This window comes from Dendrobates tinctorius, unplaced genomic scaffold, assembly GCF_039654945.1.
Source record: "Dendrobates tinctorius isolate UK_male_01 unplaced genomic scaffold, ASM3965494v1 ptg000011l, whole genome shotgun sequence".
Lineage (NCBI taxonomy): Eukaryota > Metazoa > Chordata > Amphibia > Anura > Dendrobatidae > Dendrobates > Dendrobates tinctorius.
Genome location: NW_027361679.1, coordinates 82,058,131 through 82,076,723, shown reverse-complemented (window position 1 = coordinate 82,076,723; position 18,593 = coordinate 82,058,131). Strand labels below are relative to the sequence as shown.

General features: G+C 41.0%; 1 protein-coding gene across 2 annotated transcripts in view; it reads right to left on the bottom strand.

Annotated features, from left to right (window-relative positions):
• LOC141048360 (low-density lipoprotein receptor-related protein 2-like) overlaps window positions 1-17,640 on the bottom strand; it is an 80,919-nt gene extending 63,279 nt beyond the window's left edge. For both annotated transcript variants that reach the window (XM_073543854.1, XM_073543864.1), the window contains exons 1-10: window positions 17,488-17,640; window positions 15,541-15,654; window positions 14,865-14,984; window positions 13,074-13,301; window positions 12,515-12,634; window positions 10,374-10,493; window positions 10,139-10,261; window positions 9,362-9,571; window positions 6,586-6,754; window positions 5,198-5,366 (exon numbers count right to left, since the gene is read on the bottom strand). In XM_073543854.1, coding sequence (XP_073399955.1) covers window positions 5,198-5,366; window positions 6,586-6,754; window positions 9,362-9,571; window positions 10,139-10,261; window positions 10,374-10,493; window positions 12,515-12,634; window positions 13,074-13,301; window positions 14,865-14,984; window positions 15,541-15,654; window positions 17,488-17,554 — 1,440 coding nt within the window. In that variant the 5' untranslated portion in view covers window positions 17,555-17,640. The remainder of the gene's footprint in view (window positions 1-5,197; window positions 5,367-6,585; window positions 6,755-9,361; window positions 9,572-10,138; window positions 10,262-10,373; window positions 10,494-12,514; window positions 12,635-13,073; window positions 13,302-14,864; window positions 14,985-15,540; window positions 15,655-17,487) is intronic.
• Window positions 17,641-18,593: the final 953 nt, after the last annotated feature.

Here is an 18,593-nt window from a genome sequence, read left to right as displayed (position 1 = left end):
TAGTGCAAGTATTAATATACTCCTACCATGGCCTTAGCTTCTCAGCCACAATTCCCACTAGCCGAATTAATATGTGCGACCCGGAAATGCCTTTCACAATGCAAGTCTAAGGAGTGTCAGAACGAGGCCCCATTGGCTTACATTGTAAAAGCCATTACCAAGTCACAAATAGAGTTAGCCGACTAGTGGGAAATGTGGCAACGTCACCAAGAAGAGAAACAGGAAGGAACGGTATACAAGTATATTAATACACACCATACATGTTTAATAGAACCTTTATAGATAGAAGTGCTTCTTGAACCAAAACCACTATACTAGGACTGATCTCACCGTATAGTGGAAATATTTGTTCTAGACCAGTGCTCTGTAGACCATAATATTATATATATCAGGTTCTCCCATTCTATCTAAGCAGCATGTTGGCCCCATAAACCTCACAAGATGGATTTCCAACCCTCCACACACTAGGATTGCCAGCACCGACCTCCACACAGTATGATGTTCACCATAGTTCCCTACACAGCATGATGGGCTCCACTACAGTCCCCTACACAGTATTAAGGTTTTCACACAGCATGGTCCCTCAGCCTCAATACAATATGATTGCCCTTCCAGTGTGATGGTGTGCCCACCATATATGGGCTTCCACAGTTTCCAATGCTGTATGATAGTCCCCCTGTAAGGGGGACGACCACACTGCGAGTACTTGCGTGCTGGTTCTAGAACTGTTTAGGCTGCATCCCCTGTTGCCACAGGGGGGGGGGGGGGGGGGGGGAGGGACCAGAGAGGGACGTGCAATGTGTGCCCGGTGACTAAGAAAGATGCCCTACGTTCCATGTCTGCGAGTACAGCACATTTGCCACAGAGGGACCGGGTACGGGACAGACAATTACGCCCTGATTTTGCCAGTGTATATTTGCCGGGCCACATTGGGCTTGTACGGGACTGTGGTCTGCACCCTTGTCAGCTAAGTCAGTATAATCAACTAAGGGAAGGTGCTGGAGACCAACTGCTGCTGCCAGAAGATGAGGCATTGCTGTCTTCAGGAATCAGGATCCCACTGGAAGAGACACCACACCTGCCGTTGTCAGCTCTATTGACTTTATAGTCTGAGGAGTAACTGACTTTCCAGACAGAATTCAACAGTACTGCCGTTACTCTGTTCTTTAACCCTGAAAATTCTTTGCAAATTGTACCATTTTGTTGTCACTTTAACTGTTTGTCTCCCTGGGTGGAGTATTCCCCCTGTTAAGTAAAACTATTACCCCTTGCTCTGCCTCCTGTCTCTTACTGCATCCCTCAACCTGCTCACATCCCCAATACTGTATAATGGTCACAAACCCTGATATTTTATTGGGCTTCATCCTCATACTATGATAGTCCCCTACAGAATGAGTGTCCCCTTCACAGCCACAATACTGTATGGGCACCATAGCTTTTAAAAAAAAAAAAAAAAAAAAAAAAAAAAACCACACCCTCGGTGGTGGCTGTCCACATCCAGCCCCTACATCTACCACAGCTTCTGCTTTCCTGTTACATCATGTGTGCAGTGGCTACCAGAAGCATGATGCAGTAACGCCATCACACTGAACCTGTGTAGCACTGGCCTCCAGTGGGACGAAAGTATCTTGCAAACTGCCGGAACATGTGATGGAGCCACAGTCAACAGTACCGGCATCCTGAGGACAATGATACCATTAACGTCTAAATTTAATGCATTGCCAAATGGCCAGTCGGGCTCTGCCCAGGTCCCCCTTTGCAAATTACTTTGTTTTACTTCACCTAGAACACATGCATGCAGATTAGGACATGTACAATGTAGTGCACATAATACCTCATCTGGCAAGCGAACGTCAAAAAGCCTCAGCTCAGGTCAATATGTACCTTACAAACATCTTTCACAGAATAAATTAGACTACACTGGGAGTCATCTGCAAAGTTAGAAGCAATGATATTAAACCCATCTTTAAAATAAATTTAATAGACTTGGCTCTGAACCGTCGACAGGGCCGCCATCAGGACATTACTGCCCTGACTGGCATATGGAAATTAACAGAGGGGGCCCGCATTGGGCCCCAGTCTCACCTGCTCACCCAGCCCAAGCGGCAGGCTTCTGTCGATGCAGAAACTGAACCTGTGTCCGAGACACAGGTTCAGTTAAACTCTAGTGCGGGCCCACACAGCAATAGTTAAAGCGCCAGACAATTGGAGGCTGGTAGCTGAAGTATGTCGCCGGCATATGATGTCATTTTTATTTGCCGGTAAGTCCGCACTGAAATGACTGGGGTGGACGTTGGCGCTGGACTGCAGCCAGGTAAGGAGAAAGTTGTTTTTTATTTTTAGTGAAAGCAGCAAGCCCGGGGCAGGATGGGAGACACAGGGGGGGCTAGGATCATGGTGCAGGATGGATACGATGGAGACAGATAGGGTGGCAGAATCATGGGGCAGGATGGAGAGATCAAATGGGGTCAGAATGGATACTCATTAGAGCAGGATGTGAGAACATATGGATGGATCCGGGAAAGAAATACACAGGGCCAGGATGGGGGGCTATTACCAATAAGGGATATTCTCACTGCAGTGATTTTTTTTTTTGCAGTGGGGGGTGGTCTTGTTACTGTGCAGAGCGACACTATGCCAGCTTTTTTTGCTTCATCTGGTGTAGTGTAGAAGTTGGAAAAAAAAGTAAGTAATGTGTTCTGCAAGTGGTGTTCTAGATAAACTTAGTTCCTGCAGAGATGAGCCCTGGCTGGAAAATGTGATGGCAGTCTGCTGGATGAAGATGAAAAGCAAAGCTGAAGGACTTCACCTAGAGAAGTCACTGGTGAGTGTTACTTGTACACAGACACTACACACTATAAGGTCACCAGTGATTACTATATTACTGGTACTATATAAAGAGCTCCAGTGTATAGTCACTGGTGATCATTGTATTACCTGTACATAGATACTGCATACCAAGTACAGATCTCCTGTGTATAATAGCACTTATGGTGATTTTTTTTATTTTTTTATTAACTACTATCAGTACGGTAGTATACAGTCACCATGTGGTGGTAATACGGTGTCTGGTCATGGTGTGGTGGTATTTGTCCCTTGTATGTGCCATTATTCAGTCACTGTGGTGGCAATATGTGGTCTGGACATGGTGTGGTGATATTTGTTCCTTGTATGTGGTATTATAGGTTACTTTGTGGTGGTAATGTTGTGTCTGGTCATGGTGCAGTGGTATTTGTCCCTTTGGATGTGATATTATTGGTCATTTTAAAAATTGAAAAAATTAAAAAAAATATACCCAAATTGTATCGCATATTTTAACAAATAGTTAATAGGTTAGAGTAGAGCTCGGCCAAAAGAGTCTAACTTGATGTGGTGGCAGATTTAAAAAAAAAAAAAAAAAATCTTTTGGCCAAAACAAAAGCTGCTGGCTAGGTGTGTGATATGGTGGTTGGTGAGGAGTGGAGTTTTTCCAAGAGAGCAGTGGGACTGTAGACAGTTTGAGGGATGGAGGCAGGGCCCCGAAAATTTTGCCAGTATGGGGCCCCCAAAATTCCTAGTGGCAGCCCTGATTACTGGAGGCCAGTCAGAGTAGCAGTCATTCACCACAATTTTCTAGGTGTAGCCTTTGTAATTGGATGGAAAGCTAGCACAAACTACACATTCTTAACCAATGTACCTCAATGTACTCATTGGGGATCTATATGCAACATTGGACACTGAGGATTCTCCAGCATCCGTGCTAGGAACAGTAGTTACGCGACCCCAGGAATGCAACTTGCGTACTCCTGACCACATTCTGACTAGACAGTTTCCAGCCCTGCTCAATACACTTGCATTGAATGAGGCCACATCCATTTTGTTTAATTCTGGCCTGGAGTATGCATATCGCACACTAACATGATAGTCATTCCCGGCATTGAGATTGGAGAAACCTCATGGCTTGTGACTGCACACATGTTTTCGACTAGACAACCCTTTAGAATTCTTGAATGTTGGAAGCAGAGTTCGCATAGGCTACATTCATATTTAATTTATGCCTGGACTACCTACATTTGACTTTAACTTTACCACCAACTCCAGGCTAAAGATTCCAGATCATCAGTACGGCCATGTTCAGTATTTTACCTCTGTTTCTGAGCCAAAGCCAGGAATGGAACCATCACAGGAAAAAGTATAATAGAAATATGCACACCCATTTTGGAATTTTCACCCACTCCTGGTTTTGACTTACAAACACCAAGGCAAAAAAACTCAAATCCTGAAAGTGTGATCATGGCCTAAGAACTTGTAACCAATTAGGGCACCCACATGGGTTTCTGGGAGCATTGGGAAATTTCCAAGTTGGGAGGGGTAGGAGTAGTTCTAGTTGGGACACTTCCTAGTTTAGAGTTAGGGCCCCGTCACACATAGCGACACGACAACGATATGAACTTGTCAGGATCGCTGGTGTGTTGCTACATGATCGCTGTTGAGCTGTCAAACAGGCAGATCTCAGCAGCGATCAGGACAGCGACATGCGGGTAGCAAGCGACGCATGTCGCTTCATTACCCGATGTGTACATTAAGATACCAGCGCGATGGTGCAGGGAGTTGGTAACCAAGGTAAACATCAAGTTTCTAAGCGCCGCTTAAAACCCGATGTTACCTTGGTTACCAAATCCCTGCACCAGCACGCTGGTATCTTAAGTACACATCGGGTTTCTAAGCGCCTTGCGGCGCTTAGATGCCGATGTTTACCTGGGTTACCAGGCTCCAGCTTGCCAATTGCGGATCTCCCGCCTGCTACACGCAGCGATGCGTGCTGGCCAGCGGGAGACCAACGATCAAAATAAATGTCCAGGCCATTAGAGCACGATCAGCGATACCCGGCAGGGGGGCCGGTCGCTGATAAGTGTCACACAGCGCGATCTCGCTGGTGAGATTGCTGTTGCGTCACAAAACTTGTGACTCAGCAGCAATTTCGCTAGAGAGATTGCTGTGTGTGACAGGGGCTTTAGAGAGTTGGACAGATTGTGATATTGTTCCAGATACGAGGTCAGTGGGGGTAACAGTTCAGGGCCATAGGACAGAGTCACACAGATCTGAGGAAACGAGAACAGCACGAGAATTGCAGCAACTAGGTTTTGTGTTAACTTTATATTGCTCATAGTCAAGTTACATTTAGTAAACCATTTGTAAGATTAGGTTAAAAAGTTACCTCCTTGTACTCACTGATCCAGTATAACCGAGATGTTATGTAATCTATAGTGAGACCTGTTGGTTGTTCCATAGGTATAAATGAAATCACATGCCAATCGGACCCATCCATTCCTGCAGTCTGCAGCGTGGTATTACCCTTTAAGCCATAGTTCACCCAGTACATGTACCTGGATGAAGTTATAAGAGTAGAGAGGGAAAAATAGAAATTTAGAATCCAATTGATTTACCTCTTCCTTCTGACATTTTCCAAAGTTTCAAGTTTTAAGATTGTGCAAAGTGATGGTATTTGCTGAAACAGTCCTCTTGATTGGCAAGTGTAACTTCCAGCATCTAAAAACTTACCCTGATTAGGGCAATCATTGACAAGGAGTCTAGATAAAATTAGTCTCTAAAGCATACAGTCACGAGAAAAACCTAAAGGCATGAATGATGGACTAAAAGTTAGGAAGTTGCCTTCGGTTATAACTCTTCCAAGATTCATTAGCTGTAACAATTCCATCTTCAAAGATAATTTCTGATGTCTCATCCTTGGCATTAAAGGAGGCTTTAATTTTCCTTTAATTTTGGAGCCAACAGTTTACCAGAAGGTAGTTACCCATTGCCTGCCTTTTCTACCAAGCAACGATCTCTGCCTTCAGAGTGGTAATGGACCGCTGTTGCCAGCAACATCCCATGTACTAGCTTCTCTTCTGGTCCTCTGACAGGGCAACACAGCCAACGTAATGGCGATTGCCAGCCAGCCCAGCACTGCCTGCCCAACTGCAGGGAGCCGCTTGGGGCATCACTGCCTATGTCATGCTGACCCATCGACAGGAGACAAGAGAAGGCGCTGCTCTGTTGAAAGGTGAAATGAAGCATGGGAATTGCTACCTGAGCCAGCAGAGATCATTGTCGAGTAGAACTATTATGTAGTCAACTACCAGCTTGTTAGTTCTTCGTTCCACAGGAGAAAGTAACCAGAGTCCCAGAAAACACCTTATGTTAAGCACACGCCTGAATGCTTCAGATCAGCAAACTGCCTAAACCTCTGCATTAATATAGGTGATTACACTTGCTGATCAATAATGCCCAATTTGCAGTACCTACCACTTACGGATTTAACATTTTAAAAACATTTTAGCGTAGGCTTCGTTAAATAGTGCAATTTGTCATGGGGGGGTGGGATCTTAATTAGGTCTCATTAGGAAAGAACAATTTTTTTAGGTTTTGATATGTAGACAATATTAAAGGGTGTACCTTCTTCTAAAGAAAGTAAATTTGCATCAATCCAGCAAAAACTTTGACACTTAGTAGTCTTGTAGTGCAAGCAATGCATTCCGAATAGATTAATGCCACAAAAAGTGAGATATTTGCAACAAAGACATTTAGAAAAAAAAAAAAAATTACCGTTGTTGTGGAAAGACTACAAGCTGATCTGGCACAATGCCCTTTTCAATGATCTGGACATAGCCTCGTCCATCGGTCAGGCCAACAGCAATTGTTTTGTTTGCACTACTTGCCCAAAAGAGTTGGCCTGTAAGCCAGTCTACAGATAAGCTGTTAATATTCCTTACATCTGCAAGAAAAAACAAAACAAATGCAACATTGAAATTTAGGACCTTGTTCTCTGCAACACTTCTACAATGAAACCTGTACCAGGGATGTCTGAATGCATCACTTTCATGTTGCTTGCAAGAACCAGGTTTTCATAGTAATAGCCATCATTCAGCAAAAGGTTACAGTTCCACTAAAGAGGGACACAGAACAAATTAGTGTGAAAGATGTGGGCTCAGCGCCAGAGCCTGAATCAAGGCAGGTACATCACCAATGAAACATATATGTCATTGGTTGTGAAGGAGTTAACAGATTTATTCTGTAACGTTTGGAGAAGGCATGGATTGAAGACCATGTAACAGCCCTGTAGATGCACTGGACAAATACTAGTCTTAACCCAGGAGAGTATTCTGGTGGAATGTACTGTTTCTCCAGGGAACAGGTTACCTCCATCTGGCATGCTTCACAGATTTTGATGCATTTGACTGGCACATTTTGAATCTTCATCCATTTTGTTAGGACGATAGCACAATAAGACTGGTCTTTGCAACAAGATGCCAAGTTTGAGAATAGTTCTGCAGACATGAAGAAACTGGATTTTTCTTATTTGATGGCAAAGTTGTTTTGTGATCTTCAAATCAGAAACCTCCTTGAGCTAGAACACAAGATCTAGATAGACTGTCACTTAGAAGTTTGTAGTAGACCTGGTCTTTCTAGAATAACACCCAAATGTCTTACTCTGCAGTGATTATACCAATAAAGGCCATTTTGAAATGATAAATCAATGACTGAGAAAAGAGATTCAAAGATAGCCCTTTTGGTACCACATGTAAGAATTATGAAGGAAATAAGGCAAGAGTTTGATGACAAACAATTGGACTCTGAAAGCATTTTTTTTTTCCTTTAAAGACAATTTAGAAGGAAATCCAAGTTCAAGAAGACTGGATAAATGGGACAAGATGTAGGCCTATACCAAGTAGAAAAGGTATTCCATATCTTGCTAAAATAAGTTATCAATTCCATTTATAAGTGTGTACATAATATCTTTCTCAAGCAGATTGACAGGAACTCACCCAAACAGTTCAATTTTTTAAAGTAATTAACATATGTAGGTTTTGTAGAATATTTTTGAACACCAAAATTTGACGGTGCCAAAACAAGGAAATGGTCCAGGTAAAATATGATGCTCATGGCCTATTTTCTGAGATCATGTTGATGCCATGTGGATCTACACGATGGAAACACTTGCCTTCTCAGCCCACAAGAGTGTTCTGATGGAATGCACTCAGTTTCTTCAGGGAAGAATCTTGATCATAATCTTTACATAGCTAAGGAAGTTGTGAAAAGCTGGAAGTGACAGATTTGTGGCATTTAAATTATGGGTGAGCTTACAAGTTTCTGGAAGATGGGTGTAAAATGCATCTTTGAGCCCTTATTGCCATTAAAGTCTCATTTTATTAATAGAATAGCTGTGACTTCTTGAATAATCTGTATGCCACAAACTGAAAACTCCAATAGGTGGCAATATAGTTCAAGACCTCCACTGATGAGGCCATTTTAAAAAAAAAAACAGAGGTTTGACATGGACTTTACAGTATCTCAGTGCTGCAAGTCAGTGATAGGGCGTACATCTGCATGGCTGAAAGCTGGCAGCTCTCAGGAAAAATGAAGTTCACCTTTTCCCAGGTGCCAGGCACCTACATAACATTGTTAACCTGCAGATTAACCCTATATCTGTAGGGTAATAGCATTATCACACATGGCAGGTTGCCTTTAAGTTCATGATGGGAGTTGTGGACTAGCTCTTGTTCTAGAACAGTAGCTGGCGAAATGACACTGAAGTAGTTTTCGTTTGTCATATTAATGAATCCTGTAGGACCTTGGTTGTCAAGAAGTTACATGCAGTTTTCTTTATGGATTTTGAACACCCTCATTTCAAAGTAGCAATATTCCTCCACTGAAGATGACAATCTGCAATTGTTGCTCCTACTTTTGTGGTAATTTTTTCATTTAAGTAGGTAAACTCTGGCTGAATAGTATATTTCTCTTCCCTCCTTTGGAGTAACTTTATGTATCGGGCATTTGCTTTCCTTTGGTGTTGTTGGTTCTGAGGAACTTCTGAAGCATGGGTTCTAGAAGTGATCCATCATCTGTGGCCATCAAGAAATTTAGCAAGAGACGAATTAAAGAGGCATCCTCTGGAATGGTATACAGCAATGCTCAGATTTTGAGATCTAAGGATAGTCACACTTTCCCCTGGATCTTAACCCACCAAACACCTCATCCTGTATTTTACAGGTCTGCAACTAGCATGGTGCATCTTACAACTACAAGCTCAGAAGTGTACCAAATTATTTTCTATTGAAAATAAGGAAAATCACAGCAGAATTTTGAGAACTTTTTTGGTGGTGTGGTGGACAGGCTCAGACTGATGTGTATGGCTAGGACAAAGGCTAGAGAAGACCTGTCATAGAAAATCATATAGGTTATTCCTCCATAACCAGTTCACTTTGAGCTGTTGCTGACCAGAATGGGTGGGGGAGGGAAGCAGGAATGGCTTATTTATTTATTTTATTTTTTAGTGATGGCAGTGGGATGTAAAGAATTTGTATTTCATGGTTAACCATACCTGGATAGAGTAAAGTTGAATTCTTTCTACCAATTACTAAAGACTGCAGAGTTTTGTTTTCATCGATCCAGAAATACGATTCACTAGACAAGTAATAGGCAACAGCAATAGGCCGACCACGGACCGAAAAGAGATACTGGTAGTCACCACCCCTAGCATCCACTACGCCAATTTCATCTTTTTTCGCAAGCAGAATAACTGTGGCATTGTCTGGAATAGGAATGAACAGTTTATTTTTTTACATTAAAACTGCTGACATTATATTGTCTTTCCTAACATCTGATACTATTCTGGACTATATGCAGTCTATTGGCAGTAGAAGAAAATTTGCTGTAAAAGGATTTACTATGCATAGCATACAACAAAGCTGCCTTGAGGCATGTTAAATATTATATATAGTAAGCAATAAATTGATTGCATATAGCACAGACATTTCCCAATAATCAGAAAGCCTTTGAAATGGTGTTGCCCACTAAATGCAACTGAAAAGGCATTCAAGAAGTTTACACTTAATTGAAGACTATGGTGATAAATACAAAATAAAAAAGGGGGGGGGGGGGGGTCCACAAGGCTAGGGACCCATTTCATGAACTACAGGTCCTTCCGTGCTGGATTAGGTGGTTGGCCATTCATTTGAATTATAAAATTTTCCCAAAATTGCATTTGTGACCTTCTACAGAACCTACGTCAATAAGAGCAAAATAAAGCTCCATTGTTACACTTGCATATACTTTAAGTCACTAAGGGAGGCTATATCACAAAAGTGTGGGTCCTTACCTATAACTTCACATACTGATCCTTTTAGATGAAATCCATTAACACAACCACAAGTGAAAGACCCTTTTGAGTTGTTGCACAGTTGATGACAAGGACTATAATCTACAGAACACTCATCAATGTCTACAAAAGAAAAAAAAAAAAAAAAAGTCAAGTGTAGTTTGGGGTTTGGAAGAGCAGCCATGCTTTTCTAGTCCAGGATATCCCCTCGCAATCAATGAGACTTCAGACTTACCATAACAACTACGGCGGTCTTGCTTAAGTTTCCATCCTTTTAAGCAGGAACAAGTTACTCCACGTGGAGCATCTTTACATATCTGTGAGCAGCCACCATTTTTATCGGAGCACTGGCGACCTAGTTAAGAGCAATACTCAGTGGTGAATTGTGATAATTTGTTTAAGTTGTAGAAAGCATTTTTGTCAAGTTGTAGAAACCAAACTGTTCAACAATTTATGAATTATTGTAGATAAGACTGTATTTGGAGTTAATCATGATTAGTCAGCTTAGATTTCCTTGAGAATTGAAACTCAGCCATCAGTCTGGCACCAGAATACGTTCACTCAAGGATTTGCACTGTGCTCTATGCCATTAAGCCATATTACTAAAGAGGGAAAAATGCAACCTCTAAGTGTCAGTATGCGTTAACTTCAGATGAGCACCATATTAAGTTTGCAAAATAAAAAAAAAAAAATAAATAAAAAAAACTTTGCACAATTTTACACACTTGATTGTTGCAGCACAAGTGGATATCAATATCAGAAACTGCAATGGAGGCTTTGACATATCGTCCAGCAGCTATCACATGGTTGGGGAGGGCCCATCGCAGACATCAAGATGAGAGAAGTAAAAGCTGTGGCATTAAGGATTTACAGGCTAGATAATGGTGGTCAGAGAGCACATCTCATGATAGGTATTGTAATGCCCCAAATCAGGTTGTGGTGTATACAGCAGTGCTGATGATTCATTGGATTAATAAGAGGCTACCACTCCCATTTTTCCAATGTACTAGTAATATTGAGGGAGGTGCTGAAGCTGTATAGTAGTCCAGCATGTAGTCCCACTGGCAGCAGATAATGATGTCACGATGGCTGAAGTGAGTTGCTGGACCCCTCAACACTTCCCATGTGTCCATAATTGTCAATAGGTGGCACTTGTTGATTGTATAGGATGCCCCCGGGGCACTCCTGTAGCAGTCGTGTCTGGGTGCATGTTTTGGAGCACCCATGGTGTTTGTGCAATCTCAAGCAGTCCGACATGCAGGTGAACTTGTAAACAGCAATTTTACTGATGGAGGCAAGGGGGTACAGTCTGTTTAAGGCAAAGTTCACAGTATATTGTGCATATGAAAATAATGATTCTCTCCTCATGAGGCAAGCAAGGTTATGGCCTCACAGGGCAGCTGGAGTAGAGTTCTCTTCACTTGCTATTGGACTGCGCATAGCACTTCCTCTAAGAAATATTACACTAATGGAGGGACCTTCAGGTTAGTGGGTTTCCACAGAGAACCAAAGTGTGGAAGTTCTCACGGTTTTTGAGACTACCATTCCTTATTGCAGGGGCTAGGTTAAGCAAAGTCGGTGGCATGGAAGCCATGTGGATCTGGTCAGTGCTAGATGCAAACAGGATAGCCAGTATGCAGGAGACCACATGTGCAACTTTCTCTCTTCTGACAGGAACAGACTTCACTCCTTTGTGGACTAGATTATGTGGAGAAAGACGTCCACTCAGCATGGACTCAGATGGAAAACTTTGATGGGAGCAGTAGCGTTTGCTCCCTCAGGCAGCTTGAACTGCCCAGACCTTGAAGTTACCTCAGGAAGTATGTCAGACCTGAGCTGGGAGTCTCCTCCCAGTTGTTTCTATGGCAGCTTGTTGCCAGGAGAGAAATCACTTAACTTTCATATACACATTGGCCAGTAGATGGCAGTACAGCACATTTATGAGTCAGCGGTATACAATGCAATGTATTACATTTTCCAACTCATAGTGCCCAAGCCAAGTCTGACACACTGAAACAGATCTACTGCCACACCACAACTGTCTCATTCAGCAGTAGGATGGGTACTGGGATACTACACATAGGCTTCCCCAACCTGAACTAGACAGCCTCAGATGCCCATGAGGCTTTTGAGCCAAGGTATGAATACCCATGGACAGTATGCACATTTTGGCCTGTGCGCCGACATCAGCTTTATCCCATATTACCTGGGAAATTAAAGTCTCTGCAATAAAGAGCATCAAAGCAAGTTAACTTTAGAAGATCCACTCGTCATACTCTGGACCCATCCAGCAATTTAACATATTAGTACTGTATTCTGCTACCTACTCAATTACATGACAGAACGGGAACTCAAAAAATATGTCAAATTACTCACCACAAAGATCTGATTCATCTGAGCGATCAAGACAGTCCACTTTACGGTTACAGACTTTGCTATCATTTATACATTTTCCATCTCCACATTGATAGAAGCCTTCAGAGCACAGTTCTGTAACTAAAATAATTTGTGCCAAAATTATAGCACATTGTGTTGCCTGTTTAAACATGCTTTTTTTGTTTTGTTTTTTTTCAAGAAAATCACTCCCCTTATTGAGCAAAGGTACAGAAGCCATCCAAAATATTTAGCATGGCTCAGGCCATTAAAGTTTTTTCTCCATCTAGGATTTCCATCTCACCCATTGAAGCATTTAGATTAATACTTCTGCTAGACACTTATGGAGCATTAAGCCTATACATACAAAAGGTGTATTAAAAAAAAAAAAAAAAAAAAAAAATCATGCAAATTAAGCCATAAAGCATATATTAAACATCTTACACATGTACTTACCACATGGTAAAATAAAAAAGCATTGCTTAATCATAGCCAAGTGCAGTGAAACCTGTGTATGGGCAGCCTTACAGAACTAACAAGCATTAGATTAGAAAATACTAACCACAAGACTCTTCATCGGACCCATCGCCACAGCTATTTATGCCATCACATTGCCAGGATCCCATGATGCACACTTTATTCTTGCACTGCACTTGATGATCCATACAGCTTTGCATAGAGCAGTTCTGTTCTTCAGAACCATTTTCACAGTCATGGTAACCATCACAAACTTCCCATACATGAATGCATTCATCACTGTTAACACACTGGATTTTGTTATCTGTGCAACCTTAAGGGAAGAAAAAAAAAAAAACCCACTATTAACACACCACAGATCTACAATACTTTAATCCTATTGGGATTACACGCTTTTTATAGTTCTATGCATCTTTGCACACGATTTTTTATTGCGTTTTTTCAAATGAAGCACTCTCATGGTTATAAGCTATTTTGCATATATTAAGGCAATTCATGTAGTGCTTTTTATTTGGATATATTGATAGATTATGCATGAATAGATTACCAAAAAACTCTATCAATATTATGATCTCACAATGGTGGGTTTTTGTCTTGCTAATCAGCATAATTTTTTGCACTGTGTTTAATGAGGTCTTAGCCTGATTGTTCCTTTTAATTGTGGCAGGCAATTGCTTAAATCAATTTTTATCATAAAATTTATCTTTTCAAAAAAATTGCAATTTATGAATATGATTGGCTCTTGTGTTTCTCTGTCAACTATATCTCGTGTTGTAGAGTTTTGAGTGACAGTTTTTTGGATTTTAATTAAACTACAAAGCTGCCTGCATACACAGTATGCAAGTTTGTTTGCAGTGGGAATCTGAAATCTTGTTTGGAAACAGACTTTGTAGAAAGTACATATCAATATAATAAAAATAATACACAGCCGCACTCAGGAGGGTTCCTTCAAAATATATACTGCTTTTATTATTGTGCACACAAGATCACCACAGTGATAAAAGACAGAAGAGTGAAAAAGGAAAAAAAAAAAAAAATTTTATCCAAGAGAGACAAAAGAGCCAAACTATACAATTCCAATATAACAGTCCAAAGGTAAATCAGTGTTTGTTAGGGGGACAATTTTCTGTCATCTGGGAGAATCAGCCAGATTATGAAAATATGGGGGGGGGGGAAATTCTACTTTCTCCATTTTGTCAGTCCATGAAAATCAGATGTCATCCAAGTGCAGTCCGATTGCTTCCAGACTCATTGACTTGCATGGAAATGCGATCATAAAATCAGGCATCCCGTAGAATCACATTGGTCCAGGTTTTTAGCTGATGTTTTATTGGATCGCACCCTGGCCAAAAATACTGTAATGTGCACGAGCCCTTAGGGCTATTCAAAACAAAAAAATAAACTAGACATTTAATGGCTGTGGTGGGAGCAGGGATAAACAAGTGCAACACTGAATGAGGAATATGCTCCAGTGCCGGTATTCTCCCAAAGGATTGATATGCAGTTCATTTTTCTGTCTGTACTTCACAATATTAAAATACATAGTTACATAGGGTTGGGGGAGAGAACCAGTTAAACAATCACTAGATTTATAATCCAAAAGGTTATAAGAAAAACCATCTAGCTTTTTAGCATGCAAAATGCAGTGCTACCTCTTGTGGTAGGGCATTCCACAGTGCCTGCTCTAACTGGAGAGAACCCCTTCCCATATAGCTGCTGGATTTGCTTTTCCTCTAATAAAATGTCCACTGACAGTTTGCAGGAATAAATCCAGAGCCAGTTTTTTTTGTAATGACTGAACCCTGCAAAGGATTCTAGGGGGGATGGGAACCCCCCCAACAAACGCAATAATGATCAGGCACTATGTTCTACTTGCCACAGTCCACCTCATCAGAACCATCCAGACAGTCACTAACACCATCACATTTCCAGTTTTTAGAAATACATTTTCCATTGTCGCATTGCCAGGCGCTTGCATCTCCACGGCAAGGTAGATCTGTAAAGAAATTTTTCAAAAAATTAGAGAAATTTTCACATAAGACCAGAGGCAACATTCAATAAGCAAGGTGTTCCAGTGTCAGAATGTCTTAGAGGGAACCCGTCAACTCGGTTTTCCCACAATAAGTCAAGGTCAGAGAGCCCCAGCGCACCTCAGAAGCCACACGTCATTGGGGGCTTATCTACAGCATTATAGAATGACCCGAAAGGCAGTGGGCGCAGCTTATGCGGAAAAGCGAGCTGACAGGTTCATTAAGTCTTTGCTCGGTGCAGAAGACATTTTGTGGCAGATACTGGTTTTACGTTATATACATATAACAATATGTTACTCTGGTCCCAAAATAACACAAACAGGGGAGAAAAAAAAAACCCCACACAACTACATGCACGCTCAATACCTTTCCACTTTGGCCATTTTCAGCTTACTGGTCTTGAATGTGTGCGGCAATTCCTAAGTCTTTGCCACTGCCCATTTGTTTGCATTTTTACCACTATAATATTTGATGTCATTACATTAGCCTTAAGTTGACAGAAGAAAAATAATTCAGTCTTACCACATTGCTCATCAGTACCATCGGGACAATCCTTTTCTCCATTGCATAACCAAGAGACAGGAATGCATTTATCCTTACATACAGACTGCTGCAGAACACTGCACCCTGAGGGGTCTGGGAAACATTAGGGTACAGTGCATTAGGGGGATTATATTTAAAAAAAAAAAAAATAAAATAAAGTGAAGTTCTATTTAAATGAAGCAATCATCTTCGTAATTCTTAACCGCTACTCTTCAGTATTCATGCAAACAAGGTAACTCATACAAAATGCTTGTGCTACAGGAGATATACATGTCAAGTATTAATTTTGTATAAGGCTGGGGTCACACTAACCAACGCAAAATACGGCCAGTATTTTACATGCGTAATACGGATGAATGGCCCCTAAATAGTGCTCCGTATGTCATCCGTAATCAAGGTGTGGTTGCGTATTTTGCGCATGTAAGCATCCGTATGGCGAGATTTTCTCAGGTTGTGTGCACACGATGCAGATTTGCAGCGGTTCCGCAGCGGATTTTACTGTGCAGAAACGTTGCCTATCCGCATTGTGATGTACAGTAGCCTTAAAATGAATGGAAAAAAAAAAAAAAAGCTGTGCAGACGGGACCCGTTGAAGCGCTCGAGCAGCGCGAAACGGCCGTTGTCAGCCTTCCTTGCACTCCTTATGTCACTCCCCCGACTTGACATGTTCTTGATATGTCAATAAATCAGTGAAACTTTCATCTCGATGAGTGCGACCTTTTCTCCTTGCATGGATTCCCAGGATTGACCGTTTCCAGGTCTGGCACCCGAGATTCCCAGCTGCTGGGCTTCTGTACGCCACACATCATTTGAAGTCACACGGTAACAGCGGTGCCGTCCGCTTTTTATCTTGAGTTTTGTGATTTAATATATATCTATTCTTTCATTTCTTTATTAAACCTGTCAGTGTGAGTTTACTGTATAGCGCACTGAATTGCCGGCTTTGCTAAAAGACACCGGGTGCGTATTTCTCGCAAGTCACATGTGTGGTCCGTGTGTAATCTGTATTTTTTGCGCACCCATAGACTTGCATTGGCGTACTACGGCCGTAGTACGCTGACAATCGCGCATGCTGCGATTGGCACGGAGCGTAGAATACGGATGAGAAATATACGGCTGGTGCGAGGGACCCCATAGAGAATCATTTGTCCGTGTGTAATGCGTGCTTTTAGCGCCTCTCACTCGGCCGTATTGCTCGCCAGTGTGACCCCGGCCTTAGGATTTTTGTGGCATTACAAAAAAAAAAAAAAAAAAAAAAAAAAAAAAACACACCCTTTCAAGTTTGGAAAATCGCTCAAAAATAAGCCTTAGGAAAGATTACTGAAGGTTTATTGAACCCAGAAGGCCTTGAAAAACCCAGTAGATGTGCCAACATCTTAAAAACAGCGTTCACATACTGTTAAATAATTTTTCCTTTAAAACGCAGCAAAAAAAAAAAAAAAAGTGTAAAATCATACCACATCTTTTTGCTGTTTTAGCATGGAAAACATCACAAAAGAGACATTACAAAGACAAGCAAAAGAATTTAGATTGCATGCCCCGAAGGGAAGCCATGATCTTTGTAAAGGTCTACAGAATAGTATGCAAAAATAAAAAAATTCTATACAAAAATGATTCATTGATCATATATTCAGACTTTTGAGCTTCTTTTAAAGTATTTCAAACACCTAAAAAAAAAAAAAAAAAAACACCCCACCAACTCCAGGGAATAGGTAGAATGTTAGTTAAAGCACCTTCTGCTTTAAAGCAGACATTCATCACAAGTAAGACAGTGGGAGCATACCTTTAAGCTATTTTAACTCTATGGATTGGAATAAAAAAAAGTTTTTTTATTTGGCAAAGCTTTCTTTTCTGGCAGTTTAGGAAGGATTAAAAAACATGCTTCTAATAGGTTTAGGTCTTTACTGATTGTGACTGATTACTCACCTGCTACCAGATTGCCTAAAAGTCCAATAAAAATACCTAAAAGCCACACGGCACATATCCACGACATTGTTTTCCAGATGGCACTTCTACATAAGCAGCTTACTGAACTAAGGTGACATTGGACTAGAGAATGAAAAGTTAAAACAGGAGAGTCTCCATAGCACCGCTATTTATCCTGTGCCAGCTGCTGACAATTCAGTTTTAGCCACACCTGATAGGTGTTATCCCAGCATCATCCAAAGAAAGTGGTTTAGGCTCAATGTATGTTCAATGTTCAATGTATGTTCAGTATTTGGTGAGTTTTTTACATCAGTAGCTGTAAGCCAAAACCATGAGTGGAACTGTCAGAGGAAAAGTATAATAGAAACATTTGCACCATTTCTGTATTTATCACCCACTCCTGGTTTTGGCTTACAGATACTGGGGTAAAAAACTCACCAAATACTGAATGTGTGCATGTGGCCATAAGGTGAGCTATTGCTTGGAGTTAGGCTATGTTCACACAACAGAATTTCTTCAGGTGGTCAAAAATTTACATTTTCCAAGCAGAAGACTCTTCATGAATTGCTATTGATCTCTAGAGTTTTGTAAACCTAAAGTGTCTTTTTTTTCACATCTTTAGAGCTTTTTTTTTACTGTCATTAACTTTTTTAAAATCCAGTAAACAATGAATAAAACGCAAGTGTTTTTTGAAGCAAGAGCACACACAAAATGCTCAAAAAATACCAGGGTAACTTTTTGGTCTTCCCATTGATTTCTATTATAAAGCAACTAGCATCTTCCTAGCATAAAATGGCTGAAAAATGGTCAGCACACATCTTTTAACTGCTTGGCATTTTTGGAAACCAAGATGCTCAAAAGCCTCAGCATATGAACATAAATGTTTTTTTTTACATAGAAATAAATAGTAAGACAATTTTTTTTAGTGATTTCTGAGCTTTGAAGTGGTTTTCGAAGCTGACTCGCTCCAAACGTGCCTCAAAAAATTGTACTTATCATATTTCTAGACTTCATGCACACGTTCAGTATTTGGTCAGTATTTTACCTCAATATCTGTAAGCCAAAACCAGGAGTGGAGTATAATAGAAATACGTTACTACTTTTAT